At 38.5% G+C, this 23,044-nt stretch overlaps 1 protein-coding gene across 1 annotated transcript in view; it reads left to right on the top strand.

Moving 5' to 3' along the window:
- The first annotated feature begins 5,589 nt into the window (after positions 1 to 5,589).
- Positions 5,590 to 23,044, top strand: part of SASH1 (SAM and SH3 domain containing 1) — a 184,952-nt gene continuing 167,497 nt past the window's right edge. Inside the window, exon 1 of the mRNA XM_059467217.1 lies at positions 5,590 to 5,638. Coding sequence (XP_059323200.1) covers positions 5,594 to 5,638 — 45 coding nt within the window. The 5' untranslated portion in view covers positions 5,590 to 5,593. The remainder of the gene's footprint in view (positions 5,639 to 23,044) is intronic.

Below are 23,044 nucleotides of genomic sequence, written 5' to 3'. Positions count from 1 at the left end.
GACCATAGATCTGATCCAAGGAAATGACTTTGTGCTTCTCTGCTTGCAGTGTTTCGTGTTTCTTACATCTCACACAGGAGCTGACCTTGAGGTCCCAGCTTCGTTTCAGCAGGGAAAGATTACCTGCTATTCCAAATTCTTTTTCATATCAGAGTTTTCTGCTACAGAATCTATAAGGAAGAAAAGAGCAATGGGACCTCTTCCTGTCAGCATCCTGATTTCAAAAAGTATCATTGTTCCTACAAGGGAAAGCAGAAAAAAACACCCGAACATAAATAGCTAGAAAACTAAAAACAGCACTTCCCTGCTCCTCTTCCATTTTGGCAGAAGTATCTGGGAACTTGATGAAGTGTTAGTACATGTCAATGCTGAAGACCTGTGTAGGGTTCCTGCAGGGTGAACATGCTGACCTCTGCTTTGAATTCCCAAACCTGCCATGAACTTTACCATCCTCATTAGTGTCCCAGCCCCTCTGAAGACTCCATGCTCTTATAGTGTTGTAAATTAATGAAAACAAGCACTGAAGAAAATTGAGTAAAGGGGTTATAAAGTTTTTCCTAAGCAAACAAGCAAGAAAAAATGGTAAAATTCAAGGTTCCCTTAGCACAGCTGTGTTCAGATTTACTATGTAGTCTACATTTGGAGTCACCATCAGAGATGTTGGAACCCATTTTTTCTTTATTAATAACCCAAGTCCTTTCTGTTGTATGCTCATATATTCTTCTGCAATAACTACCAAAAAGAATTCCTCTCACCCCTCAGACTTTTTAGTTGGAACTGTTGCCATTTAATGCAATAATTCTCTACTGTAAAATTGAATCTAGTATTAGAGAGTTTGCTTAGAGTTTAGAACTGTGCAGTTTTATGATCAAAACTTGGTATTTTGTGACCAAGTTGTATTTTGGGGTGTCAGAGGATGTCATGTGCAGAGATAATAGTGGGGACCTATACCAGGTGTTTATTTACATTTGTCACCAAGATTCAAAAATAATTACTTTTAAGAATCACTACAGTGGTACAATGTGAGAACACTGTAATTTTTAATATCCAAGGATAGAACCACTGTTGTTTCTTACGCCCATACTACACATTTAGCTCCTCTCATATATTTTAGTTTGATGAGTCTTATTCAAATTCCATTGGCATTAATGAAGAACACTCATTGACTTTAATAATCTTAGAATTGTGTCTAGTATCAACTACATTACCATAATCAAGTGAGGCAATTGTTATGGATGCATTATTTAGCACTGATTGGGAAGGTTCTGTCAGTTCCCTTTGTCACATGGTGTTAGATGTTATTTTATAAGGACTTGATTATTAAATTAATATTGTAGGCTATAAATCTTGCCGTTGTGCTTTCACTTCTTATTGTGGAATAGTCTGTATTTTTGTTGTAGTTCCCTTAAAGTATACATTGGAAGAGTTCAGCCACTCCATATAATTTCCAAATCTGTAATCTCGTGATCTGTGCAGTGGCATTTCTTACAAACCAAAGTGAAGTGAGGGCCACAATGTGCCTCACATTCCTCTCCACATCCCATAGCAAGATGCACCCTGCATTGCTGCTGGTAAGGCTTTGACCTGACAGCACTAACTTGGGCATAAAGCAATAAGACAAAAAGATATCAGAGTACTGATGGTGCATCCTGGAATAACTTCCTCATGCCCTATTCAGGGGATGTGATCAGCAGTCACAAAACAGGCTGCTGCAATTAGGAAGCAGGACACTGGCAGGTCACACACACGTGGCAGTGCTCTGGCCCAGCTCTTCATCCTGATGGTGTTGGATGTTGCCCTGTCACGAGAGGATGTGCCTGTGCCCTGGATGAGTGGGTTTAATTTTTTTTTATATCAGCATTCAGTATTCAAGTCATAATTATAGTGCATTTTGAGTGAGCAAGTTCAGAGCCAGAGTGCTGTGGAGACAGGATACTTTCTACAGTGATAATCTCAGTTTTGTTAATATCTATGGGGCAGTTAAAAGTAGTTTTGTTGGTGATCAGTTTTCCTTCAAAGGGCTGCAGAGGACATAGAACTGTTCTGCAAGTTTGCTGCAAGTCATCTGTTTGCCTTAAAGGAGCACATAATATGGTGTTAGTGAAGTCCAAAATTATTAACTGTCATATTAACCAATGCATAGACTTGTTTCAGCAGCTAGATTTTCAAATTAGATTCTGACTTTCAGACTCATGGGCTTCTGTGCCAGTGCAATGCTTCTTCAGTCCATCTGTGACCTTATTTCATATTGCAAAAAACAGACCTCCCAAAGTAAATCAGATGTAAAATCTTCCTCTGCTTGTCAGATTGGAGTGATGATTCTGGAGAATAATGTGATTTAAATTTTGAGATAGAGAAATCTGTGCACGTTGTATGGAGAACAGTAGTATTACAGTGGAGTGTCTTAATCACCCACAGGATAAGGGAATTCTGAAGTGTGACAGCAGTGGGTAAAGAAGGCCCCACACTGGGGTGAACTGCTCCACTTCCACAGCTCAGAAAGGAGTATATGGCTGCAGGAGCAAATAGGGCATAAAAAACCAGAATATACTTGTGCTTACTACAGAAACCAAACCTCAGAGCTAGATGATGAACATGTGAAAACGTTCAAACCACATTTTCTGGGGGGGATCAATATAAAAGAACTTCAGGAAGCGTACATAAAGTTGATTTACTTTGCACCTTTCTCTGGCTTACTGCAGAAAAATGTAATTGAACTTCAACTGGTCTCTGAATTATTTGGCCTTCTGTTAAGGCAGCAGAGAAAGATCTCTGATATCTGATAGATGTTTATTATGATCCCTATGAAAGGTTTTATGCTGTGTTGCATGAAAACCAAGAGATTAAAAAAAAAAAAAAAAAAAAAAAAGAAGAAGCAGCAAAGAAATAGATTTTAAAGATGGTTTCTACCATGCACCATTTCACCTCTGTGGTTTACCTTGCTGCATCTATCCCGAGTTCCAGCTTACAGGATTCTGCAGTGCACAAGCTGCCATCACTCCCCTTTGCTCTCCTTTACAGTGCTCCCCTCCAAATATTACTTCAAAACTAAGAACTCAGTCACTTAGCATTTACATCACAGCTTCTCACCACAATATTTCTAACTGTGGAAATTGTTTCCTCGTTTTTTAAATAACTAATTCATATGAAATCATTCTCAGTGTAAATTAAGTTTCATGACACGGTCTTAAATGCTTCTCAAAATAAAATGGCCAAGTAAAATAAATTAACGTTATCACAGTAATGTAATGGATCTACAAAAATTCCTTGGTGCTTACAGTGGAGACATATTTCCAACCCACTGGGTTCAATGAACATGGTTCAAAGCAACAGATAAGGTATTGGAGATGTTCTGTTCATAACTGGAAAGCCCGGAGGGTTAAGGATCCTTTGCAAAAGGACAAAGATGCCTGTGTTTCACAAAATTATATTAATTTGCTGAGTTGCAGGATTCAGAGAATAAAGCAAGAAAAATGTACATACCAATAACAAACAGTTTGCTAATTTTTGCAAATAAAAAAGCTTGAAAAGCACTTATAATAGATTTATTGCTGAATAACATCCTTTGAAGTTATTTATTTCTGGACAGATACAGGATGATCAGTATCCTGTTTTATTTAATTTTGTTTGTATAAGTAGAACACGGAAACTATTAACTGGGAAAAAAAGTGCTGATTAAAGGTGCATCTAAATTTATTCCACATTGTTTGGGGATGGCACAGATCAGGATATCTAAAATCAGGTAGTGGACTGTAAATGTAATAATTGTGTTAAGCAGCACAAGTATATCCCAGGCCAAAGTGTGCAGAGTCCAGTATGGATGTTTCACTAGCATGGGAAACTTTATTGGGTGTAAACACAGCATTTCTATTCTCCTTTTCATTTAGGTCCACTGATCTAATTAAATGCTGTCTGAGAGTGTGAAACTAGTTCAGGTTATAGTAGCATAGATATTATGCCATTATATATATATATATGTGTGTGTGTGTGTGTGTGTGTGTATGTATGTATGTGTATATATTGTTAGGTGTTGTGTAGAATTTCCTAGGCTGTAAGAAAGCAGAAGTTTTTTCTTGTTTTCAGTTAATCAGGCCAGTAGCATTACTGCTCTCTCACCCAGTGAAAACCACCGGGTAGGAGTTCCATGCCCCTGCTGTTGAAGGGCCACAGGCTGGCCCAGCTACCTCCCGCCACTCCAGCCCCAGCAGAGGGTGCTGGGGCTCCCCTAAGAGCCACTCCCTGCTTTAATCCATGTCCTTACCTAGTTTTGCCTGCCTGTTTCTCTGAGTTGTGAGAAGAACCTGCAACCACAGCAAGGGCATCAGAGGAAGATGTTAAAGATGGAAGCTTGGAAGAAAACGTGAGCTTTTAAATGTTAAAACTTGTAGCTGTGGAGAACGTTCATCTTGATGCAGTTTCCAAGGCAGTAAGGGCTGCAGCACATGCAGCACTCCCAGCTCATTAGGAAACGTCAAGTGGTGTAGAGGGAATACCAGCTCAGAGCTCAGTGTGTCAGAAAAAGTAAAAGCTGGCAAAGGAAAAAAGGTTACTCGATGAATCCGGTGAGGGTTGATGGTCATGTAAAGGTCTGCATCAGCATTTATTTGCTGATGTCTGGAACTTGAAAGATTTTGAACCTTCACAAGGTTTACCTGTCAAGGCAGCTGACATGAGCTTTAAAGATTGATGAAATAAATGACACATCTTGCACTGGAGGCTCCTACCTATCAGGCAGTCATTAAGTTGTTATGGATTTCTCCCCTCTTCATCATAAGGCAGAGGTTTGTTTCTAAACTCTGCTTTCTCAGGGCTCTGACAGGTCTGCACCTCTGTGGAAAGGAAGACACAGCTTTTAGATTTTCCCTGGATCTTGTTATCCCCATTTCTTAGAAAATTACCCTGCAAATGCTTCTGCGCTTTTCTTGGCACTTGAGGGAGGAACATTTTAATTGTTAAAAGTTGCAATTATAAACCTATTTAAATATGTTTTTGTACTTATTCCTATCACAGTAGTTTTGTGTGTTAATCTGGTAATGTGTTGTGGCAGACTCTGTGTTTTTAATGTGTGGCTTATGATGAACTTTATCATATTTATATATGCAGCAAGCAGGAATCCACAGTCACATTCCATACACGGAATGTAATTTCATACACCTTAGGGACTTAAACTTCAGAGACTTTTACATACAAGCCTCTGGCTTGAAGCTGTCTTTCTCTTGGCTGCACATAGCACCCAGTAGAAGTTTGTATCTGGCTCGTCGTTTTTGAGGTGTGGCAGACTTAGAGATGGTAATACAAGTAGAAGTTTTACAAATGATTGTGTTAGAGACGTGTATGAATCCCGGAGTTCCTTTATTATACGTTGTGCGAGCATTCAGTTAGCTGAGGCATACTTCACTTTTGAATCATAAGGAAAATGCCACTACCCAGCTTGCTTGCAAACTTGCTCGTTTGCTTAGAAGCCTCATTGCATCAGCAAAAACAACAGAGCGTGTTCAGAGTGCTCTGTGGAGCACTATGTTTCCTTTTCTGCGTTCAGTAATTTAAATGATTGGAGTGATACTTTTGACAAGGAAGAAATCATTTCATTGTTATGGATCATTTTTCAAGTGAAACTGAGTTTTGGAATAAAGTGATGGTGAGTAAACCATGTGAATGGGGAAAGGGATCTTTATTGTTCTGAGTTTTATTCAGCAGTTTCAGAAAAGTAAGATGGAAGTGATTTTGTTATTCTCTCTGCAGACTTATATGTCTTTTATTAAGCAGAAAACATAATGTAGCCATTATAGGCAGTAAAAGGCATGTTTGCTGTTGTGTTCTGTTGGGAAGTGGAATGTGATTTCTTTTTTAATATCAAGATACAAATCTGATTCACAGTTAAGTTCATATGGCTTTCGGAAGAATCTGAAAGGGAAACACGTCAGCTCATTAAACAGATATATTTTGTCTAAGCAGCTACTTTTAAGATAAGTGTAATCCAGATTTTCAAAATAATTTATGGTATTGCTATCTTGATATTTAAAGAGGTGGATATTTTTCTTTTAAAAAAAAGAAAAATAAAATCATAACGTAGTTTTATTTCTGATGGGGGAAATGGGGGAAAAAATTTTTAAAGGTGACTAATTATGACTGTTCTCTTTATGAGAAAAGTATTCTGCATGTTCTGTAAGTAGCTGTTTTCTTTTTTTTTCTTTTTTTTTTCCAATCAAAATGCAACTAATAATTCATTCATTGAATTATTGATTTTATCCAAAGAGACACCGTGGGTTTTTTAAGTCCCCGTTTTGCCCATGAGAGCAGAAAGGCCAGACAGAATAATGCTGCTTATGTAAAGGCAGGTACCTATATGCATAGCTGCAGGTTAGGACAAGTAAACTTTATTGTGCCTTCTCTTCTTGCTGATGGTAATCAGGATGTTCATATTAGCCTGACGAAAAGGAAAAATCAACTGGAGGCTTGCTAAAGTAACTTAAAGAACACTTTCTTTTCTGAAGGAGAAAGGGAGCCTGATCTATCTGGTAAAGCTTATAATCAGTGTGTCTGGCTTATTGTCTCAGGCATTGCCACAGGCAGCCTTAGATCAGTTTGAGGAAGCCACAGTACAACCCATTTTACTACACTTGCTTACAAAGTGAATTGTACTTTGTTCGTGTGGTACGCTATTGCCACAAAATCTTTCCGTTTCCATATTCTTAAAATGTCAGTAATTTTTTCTTACTCTACTGGTGTATTTAATCTGATGGCACTGTTTCAGCTGTCTTTAGGTCTTTTTTCCATGGCCAGCATGTTGGTAGAGAAAGCATGATTAATATAAAACTTGTTCAAATTTGTGAGGGCTTATTGGTAGTTCCTTGTTTTAAAAAAGGTGACTAAAGTAATTGTTTGGCTGTCCCACTGCTGAAAATATAGGATTACACAAACAAACTGCATATTAGGGATATATTAGTTAGGGTAATCTTTTTCCATATAATTTAGTTAAAGTCTGCAAGCTATAAAGTTCATAATTTTTTTGTCTTGTATACGTGATTTCTGCTAACATCATTAGCTCACGACAGCAGGTTTGCAAGTAGAAATGATTGTCCTTTGGGCTTGTTGTAAACCAAGAGTTTTATGGGTAAAGACAACCTCTGTGGTTGTCTGAACATATATATTGAACAGGTTCCCATGCATGGAAGTTACCTTTGCAACTTAGTTATATCAACTTCAAGTCCAGTGACCACTTTGGAAATGTCTCCTGCATTATTTAGATGCAAAGTGGATTAAATATCCCTTTAAAAAATAAAACTAGGAGTAAATTTCAATTCATTCTTTTTTTTTTTTTTTGCAGTGACTGGGGGTTTTTACAACCATTTTCCCAGAACTCTAACTCTTCTATCATCATCTGATTGTACTCTTCTCAGATGAGCTCTCTCTGCCAAGAGCAGAGCCCTGCACTCAAGACTTTCAAAACACTACATGAAAAAGATGCAATTAAATCTGCTGTCTGTGGGATTTCCCTTTTCTTAAAATCAAACATGGGGCTGTGTTTGTGTGAACATTGTGATTGTAAAGAAGTATTTTAAAAGAAAGGTTCCTGGAAATGTTGGTTGTGATTTCAAAAGAGAACAGCAAATGCTTTTCGTTCCTGTGGAGGAAGCCAGCTGATTGTCATGAAGAAGATATGCTGGTGTTCACACTGGTAAAGAGGTTTGCAGTAACACTGCTGTGCTGAGCTGAGACCTGGAGGGGATTCTCAAGTTGCTCTGCAGAGTATCTCGGTACTGGAACCTGGTGAACTGGTTCCCCATGTGTCTTGACTGTGGGGTTATCCAGCCAGCTTGGTGAGAGTGAGTCAGGATGTCTGGTCCTTACTGGATCATTGGTCTGAACCACATTCCCTGACAAAGATAAAAAGAAAACACTTTGAGGCAGGCTGGACATTTCAAAGGCAACAGTGGACCCGTTCTCCTGATCCACAGGCATTTTACTCCCACTGTTGAGTTTCGGTAGCAAAATACATAGTAACAAAATGTGGCTTATGATGTCAGGATAGAAATGGTAACAGTGGTAGAAAAGCATTCAGCCATAAAGTAATTTTCATTGAAAACTGGGAATGGTAGGAACATCATTAGCGCAAAATGGCTGTTTGATGCAAGGACATCAAATCCTGTGGAAGATTGGGGTTTTTTCTTTGTTTCATGGTAGATGCTGAATTTCTGCCTCTATTTTTATCCACGCACTGGGTATGGACTGTGATTCTCATCAAGGGATGATGAATGTGGAAGTTCTCTTGATTTCCTTCATGGCTACTGGTGTCCTGAGGTCAGGAGTCACTCCTGTGGGCTCAGAAGTGCCCTGTCATCCTTATCATTGTCTCATTTAATTTGAGGTGCAGTAGTCACAGACAAAATCTCTTGCTGATGGGGATTTTCTTCATGTAAATTCAGAACTGCTCTGTTTTGCCAGTTGGCTTCAATGTAGGATTTGATACAGGTTGAGATTTGCACAGAACAGGAGGAGTGTTAATTGCCAGGTCATGGGTTCTATTATGGAGCCTGTCTAACCATAATACAAATAGAATGTGCTGGTGTTTGCTCTTGGCAAGTGCAGTGTTCCTCTGCTAAGACTTTTGGGGTGTAGTTCAGAAACTTGGCTCTGCAGAACTGTAAGTTAACTGTGTGTGTTGCCAGCTTCACCACACAATGGGAAGAGTGATCACGCTTTCCTTTAATTAAAGTGCTTGAAGCAAAAAGATAAGCTAAACAGTTCTTTAGAAATAACATAAATAGAAGCACCAGTAGGTTTTAAACATGAACACTGAAGAAATCATGGTTTAAAATGAAAGCAACCCTTAGCTGGGGCACAGCAAGGGAGTGCACTGCTTCTCCTTATTCCAAGTTCTGGGCACATTGATTGTATCAGCTTCCCTTACCAAGCAGAAGTCCCCATCCTTTTTGAGAGACCTGTTCTCGTCTGGATATATTCCACCAACATCTGAAATGCTTTATGCACCACTGACCAGGTGGAAAGTTCAAATTCACATGCATGAAGAAATTGCAGATCCATTTGCATGATAAGCCACAATCATACTGGTTTTGTGTAGTTAATTAGTAGATAACAATATATTTTTCCATAGTAATTGCATATAGACTTTTTCCCCTCCTAATCATCTCTCCCATTTCACTCTCTCAGTTTATATTTTGTGTCTCTTTCACCCCATCTGTCAGTCTGTAAGTGCTGTATCTACTGCACACCTACATTTATTTTCTATCGAGACATCCAAATTCTAAAAATCTAAACCAACTGTTGACAGGTAATCTGCTCATCTGGAAGCCAATAATTTTTTAGCATCAGGTTGAAGACTATATTCTTCCCCAGAGAAAAGATATATATATATATTGATATGTTTATTCTTTGCAATAATAATATTTGTCCATGTGAGAAAGTGTGAAGTTTTTTTCTCCTGCCACACCATATGGCTTATGACTATTTACAATCCAAACAGTAACAGCTGCTGCTGTATAAGAGAATCCATTCCTCTGATCTGGAGATGCGCTGAGTAGGGAATGACAAAGTGTGTGTCCACAGATGTATTTCAAATATCCTCATTTACCACTCAACATCCTGTCTATCTTTCTCCTCTTAGAAACCATTGGAGCTTTTTTCTTGTATTCATAGCTGATGGGCAGAGCTTTGACAACTTTGTTTAGGGGATAGGGAAGCTATGTTCGATAATGACTGTCCAAATGAGAAAAGGAAAGGACATTCTGGTCGGGTGCTCAGCAAAATGAAAAGATGAATCATGCTCTTAACACCTTTCAAAGAAAAACTGATTGACTCTTTAAATAGTTGACTCTCCTAATCAATAAATTAGAAGTTTCTAGTTGGAAGAATAAACCAGGTAGTCTCCAGAACTTAAAATGTGTCAGTTCACGCTCTTCATTGATGCCGGCTTAAAGCTTGGAACTCCATATTACAAAGATGTATTTTGCATTCCTCAGCTAGTATGAGCAATTTTGAATTCCTGTCATTTAACTGTTTGAACCTCTTTTTCTTTCCTGCATTTTTCTGCTGGCCATTTTGGTAATTCCTGAATTTTTGTATCAGGCATTGTAAGAAAATAATTTCTCTTGTCAGTCCTTCCTGTCAACAGCAGGAGGACACTTTCCAGCTATTACACAAGTGATCTGCCTGCCTGGCCTTTACCTATAGTGCTGTCATTGAAAATGGCATTTAAATCACATCCACGCCTGTCAGCAGGTTCTTCCATATTTGCACCAAGTTGTTCGTGTATCTGCTCTTTCCCAATAGGTTGGACTATTGGCACATTGTATTTATTATGACTTATCTCACAGAAGCATATTCCAGGGAGGATGAAATGTTCAGCAGGGTATTCCCTGGACATATTCTTCCTGTCATACAATAATCTAGCAATGCTCATTAGCAAAGAAGAATTGCAGGTTTCTTGCAGTGATTGCTTTATCTGCTGTGAAGGTTTGCTGGTAAATAAAACCCAGTGGATTTTGTCCAGCTTCAGAGTACATTGAAATGAGCCATGAATAGAAGTAAGCACACCTTCTAGCAACATTTTCTGTTACACTGAACCCTTCTGATTGAAAAGTCTTAAAATTAAACCAGGTTAATTCCCTCACAGCATATAATGATACATAACGTTTGCATTGCAGGTTTCTTAATGTATCTGCAGTAGTCCTGTGCCACTGGGATTTTTTCATGTCAAGGCTACAGCTACCATAGAAACGAAAGAACTAGAAGGAACTTTCTGAGCTTTACTGGTAGTTAGGCTGGCAGCCCCAAACCTCACTACTTCAGCAGTCCTTTAATTTAGATGCCCTTGTGGTCATCTTACAGAGACATGTTTTTAACTTTAATAGTTTTCTTCCTTGTGCTTGGTATGAGCAAGTCTCTAGCTCAGACTCCACTTACCAAGGTCGACAGCCTCTGCTCCTCTCCTCGTGTACCATAGATGCTCTGCTGCCATGATGACACTTCCTGCTTACAATTCCTCTGTCATGGCTGTGCAGTGACCAGAAAGGTTTTGAAGTAGAGACCCCACAGGCATGAATAAACCCGTGTGACCACTGATAATGACCTTATATGCTGAAATCCCATGTGCCATTTCAGCATATAAGTAAAGTGGAAGTCCAGGTGGATACAGATTAAATCCCTTTATTGCCCAAGCAATGCTGTTTATAGTTAAGGCAAAATCTTTATTAATCTTAGCGCTGTAATATGGCACCATGTAGTTGTGACTCCATAATTCATGTGCTGAGTCAGCTCATTCCCATGTGAAGAAAGTTACTCGAGAACATGCTCCTTGGTGTGAATTTCATCTTGCTTGTCACAGATAAAATTCAATTACCAGAAATATTTGTATCAAAAGTCATAAGTGCAAGCTTAATCTACATCAGTGTTACAGCAAAGAAGTTCTAACCTATTCCTACAAAAAAAAAAAAAAAAGCCGTAGTTGCCATTTTCTCCCCCATTTCTGCTTCACTAGAAGAGAAAATTTATTCAGCTTCCTTGGTTCAGTGCAGCTGTGCCCAGATTAAATCTGGAACTGCATGGAGAGAAATTAATATAAAACAAATGACAACAAAAATGGCAGATGGGAAGAATTTCTCTTTATAAACTACAGCTATGGTTTGTCATGGCCTTTACTTGCCAAAGCTGTTCTGTGAGCAGTAACAATAGGTTGCATAAACAAATTCAAGGGATTGATGGAATTTGATTTCATGCTTTGTTCTGGCTAGCTGTCTGCTGTGTTAAGTAGAGAATCCATTTCAATACTCACTATGCAAAATTCTAGAAACAGCTGTGAGTATTTACTTCTAAGGTGCTGCCTAGGGATAGCCGAGTTTCTTGGCAGCAGTGTTAGAGCACTCTGTCTAGAAATCACCTAGAGTATGAATTTTTTTTGCTGACTTCTGACAGGATTTGATACCTTCAATATCAGATATTAAAGCCTCTGCTCTTCCTCATATCCTGCTCTTAGTTAATACAACACTGAAATGAGAATTTGCTGTTGAAAGCTGTCTCTGCTTCCTAGCAAGGAACCCATGAGTGGAGACTGAATTTACACTCATACCTTTCTTCTGCCCCTTCACTTTGAAAACAGTGCAGAAATAAATTGCAGAGGGTCTTCACTACTAGCTTTACAAGCCTGTGAAATTTGCCACTCCTGCACACAGTCAGCCTTGGATATAAAATTGCTTAGCTTTGGGACTTCATAGGTGTTGTCTGCATTTTGGCTTCTGACCAGCAAGCTAGAATCTCAGAGAGTAATCTCTCAAATGCCATACACTTGCTTAGGATAGCAAGTTAGAGCAAGAAGCTGTATTTGGACAGCATCCCAGTGAGACACCATGGAAAGTATGGAACCATTTAATGTCAGAAACCTGTACCTTGATGTGAATGCTAGTGCTGCTGAAGCACACCTCTCAGAAACCTGCTTCTGGAAGTTAGACTCGTTGATTTGCCCAGAGACCTCTGCCAGAGCCCAAGTGAGAGATCTGAATGCACTTATGCAATAACCCTGTGAAAGCACACCCAGTAGCATCAGGCAAGCACCTCCAACAGTGATTGCTTGTATGGTTTTTCCTGCCATGCCAGAAAACCTTGAGGAAAAGGGATGAGGTAAAAGAGCATTTGGGGAGGTCTTCTCTCTGCATCCTACTCGAAAGCAAAGAAAGTCCTGCTCCTTCCATCCAATATGTGTAAGGGATCTTCTTTCCTGTGCTTCCCAGGTTGATGATATAAGGTCTCATTTTGTTGGAAAATACAAGGTAGGGATAGTAAGACAATGTGACAGCAGAATCTTACAAGAGAAGAATTGAAGTGCAAATGCTGTGTCTTCCTCCTTTTCCCTGCAGAAATGTCCCATCTTAGCTCTGCCAAAGAGCAGGAATTCCAGCAGCAGGGAGAGCTCAGCAGGGCTGAGACTCTGGGATCCTCAGGGAGCCTCAGGCCTGACTGAACCACGGGAGAAGACTTTTGGGCCATTTCCCCTAGCGTGGCTGTCACTCCATTTCTCAGTACCACTAAATAGTCAATCAGTGGCCCAAGTGAGGGCCTGACAGGCTGAGAGCTGTGCACAGGCAGATGGGCTGGGAAGACTTCAAGCATCTGCATGATCTGTTTTAATGCAGGCCATTTTAGATTTAAAATGCACTTGAACAATCATCCTAGAATAATTCCTGCAGCATGAATTGCACTTTATAGTGCCATTGATCTCATTATTTCTTCTATTTCATTCCTTTTACTGTGAATTTTATCTGAAAAAAAAAAAAAATACTGTTCCCCACTTTGTGCTGTCACTAGATAAACTTACTTTCTCCAATACCTGTACTAAACCAGTGGTGCAGATCCTGTGTTAAAAACCTGCAGCTGTTAGAAGAATTTTGAATGTACATCTTCAAAATCCATCTTTTGCCTCTTGATTTAATAGTCTTCTAAGCCATTACTTCAAAAAGGGATGTTGCCTATTTTTTGTTTCTCAGGTTCAGTAGCTAGTGATAAATGAATCTCAAGAGAGAAAAAAGCTGAAGATGATGAATAGAAGAAGAATGTTCATTATTAGCTCAGGCAGAAAATGAATCCCTTTTCAGAAATTCAGGAAGTTGATAATAGTGGATTTTTTTTATATATATAGATGATTACCCTCATGACAAATCTATCACTTTGCCTTCTCAAACAAGTATGATATGTTTTGTCTTTTTTTTCTTCTTGACAAGGGGATTCATGACATAATGTCACCCTGTTGGAAATGTGTATGTTTCTGGTAATTACTAGAAATGATGATGTTCTTAATTTCCATATTATGCAGGGTGGTTGTGATTGAAAAGTTAGACATTGACATGCAAGAAAGTGCTGGGATAAGTCAGTTAGGGATAAGTCAGTTAATTTCTCCTAGCTGTAAAGGCATTCTCTGTGAGGAGATACGCTACCACTCGTGTGTGATTTTTTTTAACTGTTTAACAGCAATTCCTGTACAAAGCAGAGCTGTGATCCCTCAGAGATGCTGAATTTTTTGCTATCTTCGGTGGATGTACCCCATCCCACTGTCTTACCTATTTCCAGGTCTCTGCGTATTATTTTCAGAGACACAGAGGTGAAACTCCATCTAAGCACCTCCCCCCACAGTGATGTGCTGCAGTGGAAACTCAGGCAGAGAACAGGGTGCCAAACTGTCCTTCCTACCTGTAAATCAAAACAGGATCCCTGCCTTCTTAGACATACCCTACCCTTGGACTTCATTTAGCATTTCTCTCCAAATTGCTCTGTTAAAAAGTCAAAGCCAATGGTGACAGATCCACTCTCTCACCATGTGTACTGGTCTCTCCTTGCACTTAAAGAGTGAAGTCACAGCTTGTGTTAAATCTTGCCCAGCCCTTTATAACTCCTCAGCCACATTTGACATGTCACTTCTGGTCACCCTTAGGCGTGGTCGGCATCTTTATTCAAGAAGTGTGATGGAATGCTTACCTAAAATGTTTGCCAAACTAAAAAAAAAAACGAAGCAAAGCCAAGATTTAAGGTTCCCTTGGGAAATGGAAAGAGAGGGTGGCAGTAGGGCTGCCTCTGAAAACTGCTGGGAGAGGAGTATTCAGTAAAGGAGGAGGAATCAGAAGAAGGGATGATCCTCTCACCACTGTCAGAACAAGGCAACACAGACAAATCCTGAGAGCTCTCTGAACTTAGGAAAGGTTTTTTTCTATTTTTTTCTTTAAAGGATTACTTCTCTACTCATGGTAGAGAAGTAATCCTTTAATGCAGTGAGAAATTATAGTATTGCAACACATTTTCATTCTCCAAGTAGGAGGAAGAGCCTAATTCCCGAGAAGCATTATAAATTCACAAACTAAAAGTAATTAATAAAAAATTAATCACATCATCTCCTTGTGTTTTCTGCCCCTTTCCCTTCCATTTTGTACCTTGTTTCACCAGTTTTCTCATTTAAAATTGCTAATCCTTAAAAAATTATTCCTATGGAAAATAGAAATGTATGCAGTAAGTGGTGTTCCTGGTAAATTGAAATATTTTATAAACATAGGATATGTTTATTGAAAAAAATTGCAGTTGACTCAACTTTACTTTTGAAAATAGTCCCTTTAAATCAATGCAGAATGCAGATAAAGGCCCCTTGGTAGTCTCTTCCCCTGGACTATGGTTCAGGAGTCTGGGTCCCGTGGACTCAGAACATATGATGAAAATTATTATGTAGACTAGACCGCAGTATAATCTAGCTTGAGCAATGGCACTGCTTTTTGTAGTACATGGCCCAAAATGTTCCAAAATTTCCAGGGGGAAAGGAAGAGCAAAGAAACATTGTGTTAGTGCCTAGATGAAATTCCAGTAAGCCACGGTGTTATAATTGAATGATTGATAAAGGAATAACACACTATAAAATGATGAGGAAAAGATGAATACTGTTCAAAAAGATTACTATGCTAATAAAGGGCATGTTTTGCTCTGAACTAATTATAAAATCCACCTCCTGCAAATAACTGAATAGGCTCAAGTTGCTTCTTCCTATAATTTCTTTGCCATTGGTTGTCTTTTAGCAGGAAAGTTCATTATGTGCAGTGTAGTAGGATAATGAAAAGCAAGAGAAGAAATTGTCATCAGTTCAAGAGGATTTCAGTGGTTTTAATCTTGACAGGCTTTCTGGCAGTTTCATTTACCTTTCAAACGTGCAGAAAATGTATTGAGATCTTGGATGCAATGTACAAAAATTTCAAGCAGATGTTTTTAGCCTGAGCAAACACCATCAAGAGAAAGGAAGCCCTGCACATATGCTCTGGAAGCTGATGTGTGATGATCCCTGCCTCTGCTCCAGGGTGCATGCTGGATCAGTCTGGCTTATTGAATGGCTTTTTCAGGTACAAGTGACAAAAAAGAAAAACCATTCTGATATGGTTCCTATGAAACTGTGAAGAACAAGGAGCTATAAGAGTGGAGTTGGTGGAAACACAGGACAGGTGAGCCAGAGAAAGTCAAAGACCCTCCATCCAGTCCTTTGCTAGGAAGGTAGCAGGATGCAGGTTGGTGCTGTATAAACAGGACAGATGTGTGGCAACTCTCTCAAAAGGCTTCTTTGTCTCCTGCAACACCTCCATTTGCAAAGTCACCTTGCTTTCACACAGCTTTTGTCTGATCTCACCTCTCTCATCTAGCATCAGAGGCCTTTTGGTCCTACCAAAGGCTGCCTAAAAGAAGCCCTTCTTTATCTTTCTAAAGCATCTGTTCACCATCTAATTTCAAAGCATAGCTGAAAATCTTTTTTGTTTGTTTGCTTTCTTTCCCCATGCTAGTGCTTTTGAATTTCTTAATCACTTTGTTGTTGTTGTTTAATTTGTAAATTTTTAGATGGTGGTCCCTTTTCTTCTTTTGAGAGCAAAAAGACTGCCTCAGGTGCTGCCTTACTCATGGCAACATATATCAGAAACTTATTAGTTAATAATACTTTAAAAAAACCTACACAACATCCTCATTCTATTTAAATCAGTGTAATGATTTGGACCTGTTTTGTTTCACCTAACAAAAAGGCACAAGGAAGAAACCAGTTCTTTGGGAAGATGAAATAGTTAACCCTGATGATTTTTCACACACATCAGTCATGGTCAATTTTTTTAAGATTTTTTTTTTTCCCCTAGTGCTATGACTCCCCTTTCTGACAGTGAGGTGCTTGTGATGACTCTGTAATTCGTGGCATACCGAGAATGTATCTGCTCCTCTCCTTAGTGCATGGAAGAATAAATTTGGTTTTCATTTCCCATCCCTTCCCTCCCCCTCCACCTCATTTTTTTCTTCATCCATATTTAAACCAACAGTGACAAAATAAGGAGAGTTACCTCCTACCATTTACTTCAAGGCCTAAGAAATTCGGGTACATAACCAGTCGGGTTATGCATTTTGATTTATGGGGATGTTTTTATTCTCTCAGTTTATAGACTGAAGTCAGGCAATGCCTTCCTCTTACAACCAAGGGTCTTGAGACGAAAGAGGAAGGGCAACAAAGCTGGTGAAGGGGCTGGTGCTCAAATCTTAGCAGGAGCAGCTGAGGGAGCTGGGGTAGTTTAGCTTGAAGAAAAAGGAGGTTCAGGGAGGATTTTATCATTCTCTACAACTACCTGAAGGGGAGGTGTAGCCAGGTGGGATTAGTCTCTTCTTTCAGGTGACAAGTGGCAGGACAAGAGGGAATGGCCTCAAGGTACACTAGGGGGGATTTAGATTGGATATTAGGAAAAAAATATTAATGGAAAGGGTTGTAAAGCATTGGAACAGACTGTGCAGGGAAGTGGTTGAGCCACCATCCCTGGAAGTGTTCAAAGAATGTGTGGACATGGTTTAATGATGGACATGGTTCTAGGCTGATAGTTGGACCTAATGATCTTAAAGTTCTTTCCATCCTTAAAGATTTTATGATTCTATAATTCTCAGAACTTTTTCTTTCCCTTCTCCCCCCACCTTTTTCTCTTGAAATCACCGGTCCAGGCATTCTCATCTCAGCCAAACACATCTTTTAAATGGCATGCATACATGCCTGATTTTTAAATTCATTTTTAAAGTAAAAGGATTTCCAAGTAAAATTCACAGTACTTAGTGTGGGTGGGAAAAGCCTTCAGGAGAGATGTCCAAACACACCACTCTGAGCTTATGTCAGACACTGCTTCCCCTGAGCACCTTCTGAGCAATGTTACTTGAGCCTGTTTTCACCAGTGCAGCTTTCCTAAACATTCTGCCATGTGGTTGGCCTGCATGTTGCACCACTAAGTATGTTTGAAATCTGAGACTTAGACAAAACAAATTATATTTTCACCAGAAAACCGAAAATTTCATCTTACTCCTCTGTAAAAAATATTTTTGTACCAAATATTTTCTTCTCCTACCAAGTATTTGGGGATAAAATCTCCTTTTAAAAACTGGTAATAATTATGAAAATAGCATTTAAGTTTTCATAGTTCCCCAAAATGTTTGAGCTATGGGAAATTCATCCTCCAAGAACAAGAAGTACAGATGATGTGAGTGTAGCAGTAAAAGTAATTGAAGTTGTAAAGGTATGAAGATCAAGAAACTCCACTAGAAGTATTTGTGCAATGTGATGATCGCTATTCTTCCCTCTGTAACAGATGCCAGTGGCTGAAAATCAGGGTTTGGATGTATACATACACTCAGTTACTGTAAAATTTGTCCTACCGAATCGAACAATCCTGAGAATTCGGTTGAAAGGTTCGGAAAAAATATGTGAATTTTTTAGTTACGTTTGTACCAAATAAGAATTCTGCATCTATTGTCAGTGCAGTAGTTTAGAGGAGAGGAAATCTCATCTAAAAGCAGGTACAACAAGTATGATTTGCCTGAGTTTCTTCTTTGAACTTAGAGGAAAATGGTCTCCACCTAGGTGAGCAAGAGCCAGCTGCCTTCATGCTTATACACATGCATGTCTGGTCCTGTAGAGTGGGCAGAAACTGAGCTGATGCACTGAGCAAGTGTAATTTAAATAACAGGTTTAATTACACTCCTTGAACTGGAGTGTCAAGTTTGTGACAAACGTGTAGTAATTTCCACTGCACCATATAGATTTAGCAAATGTTGATCAACAGGTACTGCTTATTTTGTCTTTTTGAAGTTTTGATTTAAAATAACTGAGATCAAACCAGTTCCAAGAACAAGGTATGCCTGCACTGGATTCTTAAAGTTTATTCATTTTACCAATTCATTGTTTTTCGTGGTGCATATTCTTAGTAGCAACAGAAGTCTCAAAGCAACTCCTATGAAAAGATAATATGGTTTTCAAAGGCAATAGTATGGAGTGCTGGGAAAAAAAAAAAAGTTAGTAGCTTTTGTACAGACTTAAAATTTGTGTGTGGTGACAATTGATTTCCTGGATATTGGTGTTTGTCAATAATCACATCCTAGTCAGGGAGTATGTCATCAAAAAGTTCTAAAAGCTAAGAGCTGTACATTTTCATTAATCAGTCAGAGCTATATTGCCACAGCATTTAACAAATCTGCCCTTAAAACTCCCTTTTTTTTAGATTATGAAGGAAGCCTCTTATATTAAAATTATTTTGCCTCTGGTTAACAGAGAATAATGTTGTTAATGCAAAAAAAAAAAAAAAGAAAGAAAATGGAGCACAAGCAGTTTATTTTTAGAAGCCATTTTCTAAACATTTCATTTGTTTTATGTCCATTACCTACACTAAAAATGAGGGCGAACTGGGAATTATATTTTAGAAATAAACATTTTTTCCTCATTAAAATATACTTTATGCATTTTTAGGCTCTCTGGAGAATTAAGGCAAATGGCTGTCCTCAGGAGGACTTTCATTTGCTAAAAGTGTGGATTTTTCATTATGGTTTGCTTACAGAATATGGTAGTTTAAAAGAAGTATTCAAGCAATATGGGCTGTTGAATTCCTCTGCCTTTGTTTTTCCCAGTATCTTTTGCTTTTCCAAAAGAATGTTCAAAAAACCCGCTTTTGTGTATTTAAATATTTATTTGGTACTGTTAAATCAGTGTTAAAAATAAATAAATTACTCCAGAAGCTATTTTGAAATTCAAAACCTGTCAATTTCATTTTGTCCTTTGTAATTGAGACACACTTTTTCTGTTCCCTTGATTTTTCTTCCCTCTTCCTCTCCCCTAAATCTCTGGACCATTTCAAAGAAATATGTTGATGACTGCAGAATTTTTGCCTTGTTTCTATACTTCAATATTTGAATTAAAAAAATAAGTTGTATCTAATCGGTTTAGTTTTGATGCCTCTGATGCCAAAACCCAAGGGACACAATGGATACCACCTTGGTCTCTTCAAGATGAGAAGCCAGTTTTGTATTGTCTTATATCTGGCCCTATGGTTTTCCATAATGCTGAATTAATAATAAAAGATGTGCTTTAAAATCCCTTGTGGTTTTAGATTAGTCAGTTTTCAAAAAAAATTCACTAACAAAAAAAAATTTACTTTGTGTTAATTCTCTGCTCTTTTCCTTTGGCAAATTTTAGTGAACCTTGTAAATTTCAACCATACTTGAAAAATAATACTTGAAAAAAATACTTGAAAAATTTTGGTTTTAGTTTTCCAGCCATGTTTGTGAAGACCTATGAAATAATTGAATAGAAAATATATACTCTGTTTACACATGAGCGGATTCTTGCTTTTCTACTTGCAGCATGAGGATAAGCAATTCCATTAATCAGATTTGAATCCAGGACCTGATGGCAAGACAGACAGTGAGATCTTGACGAGCCCTACTGATTGTGAGCCAATGCAGTTAATCACAGTGAAAGGGCTGTGGTTCCTCACATTCTGCAGGCCCCCAGCCTGGTTCTCTTATTTTTATACCTTTCCATCTGAAAATTCCTATATTCAGATAATGTCTTTGTGTCCAAAACTGACAAGATTGTGCACTATCTTTCAGTGCTTTGGTTCCAACCATCCCCTACCCCACCCTCTAGAAGGGACCCTACCAAGAAGATTTATGTCACTTCTGCCTCAGAGTATCCTGTGTGCATGTGAGACTTGAGCTTTTCTCCACGCATAAAATGTCATGAACTTGTCCCAAGACTTGACTTGACAATTGTTACTCCACAGTGTGACATGGCATCATGACTCCATGCTCCTTTTGGGATTACTTCAGAAAGAGAAGCCGCAGTGCACGCCACTGCACCACAGCGAGAGTGGAATTATGGATGATCCCCCCAGGCTTTCGGCTTCTCTTAAAGCATTAATCAAAAAGCAGCCTTGGAACCAGAAGACTTAGGGGATGATGCTTTGGAGGTGTTCATGACTTTCTGTTGCAAAGTGGAAGAAAGATCCTCAAGAGTCACAGCAGGACTATCTGTGCTTGTTTTGCACTCGCATATTATTGTCTCCTCAAGGGATGATAATAGCAATAACTCTGTCATAATACCAGTGGCCTTTTTCTGTCACTGATATAAATCTTTTAGGTGCTATTGTTCATTCAGAAGCAATCCAAAGAAAGGCTAGCTGATTAAGAAAGACCCAGTTGTCCGGTGGTATAAATACTGGCTTATGGCTTTGCCCTTAGTGACCTGAGAAGAACCATCAGTTGAATTTTTATTATCAGTACTTCCCCAATAAAGCTATTTTTCCTCAGACCTCACATATTAAATTGATTATGCACTATGTCATTTTAGAAGTATGCAGTTGCTGTTGATTTATATGGTCAGACTGGCTGCCAACTCAGCAATTTCCATCCTAAAATAACAGATCCAAAAAAACCCCAAGTCCCACAGTCGGCTGCTTTATGTTGTAATGAGTCAGCTGCAGATCTGTGCAACCACTAATTTCAGCCCATTTGTCCAAAGGGACAAGCAAAAACATGCAATTTTCTAGCAATTATAATCAGTGAAGAACTCTACATGGAAATGGTCAGCAGAAATATCAAGAAAAGAATTTAGACCAGGAAACATCTTCTGCTGTTTTCTACATGTGCTTTCTCTATATCCATATATATATATTTCCAGTAAATAATTAGATGACAATCACAGACCTGGCTGGCTAGTTTTAGGAAAAGAAAAAGACCATAAAAAGCTTAAACAACAAAAGAAACCTATAAGAAACTAAATCTATAAGAAAACCCAAACCTGATGAAATCAGTGAAGTTGCTGAAGGTTTGCAACTGTGTAGTTAAGTGAATGGATGCTGGCAAGGCAGCGCAAGCTTTAGAGTGTCTCTTGATGCCATAACAAAATGAATGAAAAATTTTCTACATGCAGTTGTTTCAGATGTAAATCAGTGAGGCCTTTGTGTAATGTGTGATTCTCTGCCACTGAAAGGCACGCAGGCTAACAGGGAGCAGTAGTAAGTGTGGCAAATGTACAGTGTTTCTAAAAGCAAGGAGAAAGAGGTAGCCCACAAAGCTAAATGAGGCTGCTACACTCTTCATCTATATAATATGCATCTTGGTATAAATTAAGAAGAAGAGAAGAAATCAGTCTATTCTTACTTCTAGTAGTTCAAGATGCAGAGCTTGCTGATCATTTCCAGATATTATTGTAGAGCTACCATATGTTGATCTCTTAAATCCCACTCCACTGTAGTGATACAGTCCTTTCTTTGTGACTGAAACATGGAAAGCTGTAAATTCAGAGAAAGAAATGGCATCCTCAGAGTTTTCTGGTGGCAGCAGGAAATGAAAAAAAATCCAACTTACGGTGTAGTACAGCATCTATACTAATGGGATAATAGAACCCATTTCCATTATCTTCCCTTTTGGCACAATGAAGAGCACCAGGCACTGAGGTATTTTTTTTTTGTTGTGAAAGAGCCAATGACATCTGACAATCACTGCGGACACCAGCTTTTATCATTCCAATTACTTATGACCATAATCATGTGTGACTGTGTCATTTTAAGGTGATCTATAGAGCTTTATACTTAACTTGTGTATTGTTTCTGTTAATGATGCATAGTTAAGCCTAGAGCAGTAATGTAATGAGATGAATCAAATAGAGTTCATTTGTAGGGCCTGTGAAAAAAAATCTTTAACAGACCTTGCATTTAATGAGAATATGATATTGATTAAATTAGATCCACAATGGCATAAACAATAACACTGAGTTTTCAAAGTGTGCTGATTGAGCTTCTACTTCAGATTTAGGCTCTGGGGTTAGAAATGGGGTGAATGCATATCCATAAATAGTCTTTGCTTGGCATCAGTACTAATTAGTGTAATTATATGCCAATGTCATTTGCTTAATTTATGAGTTGGCAGCATGGCTAAAAGTAGGAGTTTTTTCTTGCCTTTTCTGTTTAGAATTTGGTTATTAGGATGAGGTCGTTAGTTTACAATTAAGTCACTTTATTTCCTCTAGCTTTAATATTAATGGAACACTTCATCACTGGAGCCCATATCTTGCCTTTCTGGTAAATAGAGGGAGGAACTCCTATGGGGTTTAGCTTCCCACTCCATCATTAAAGCTGCAGGAGGAATTTCTTATATGTGTTATATGAGACAATGAGGCAATTTCTTATTAAGTCATTTTTTGCACACACATTCCCATCTTCATGCCTCCAGA

The sequence above is a fragment of the Ammospiza nelsoni genome, chromosome 3, assembly GCF_027579445.1.
Source record: "Ammospiza nelsoni isolate bAmmNel1 chromosome 3, bAmmNel1.pri, whole genome shotgun sequence".
Lineage (NCBI taxonomy): Eukaryota > Metazoa > Chordata > Aves > Passeriformes > Passerellidae > Ammospiza > Ammospiza nelsoni.
This window is presented reverse-complemented; position numbering and strand designations above follow the sequence as displayed.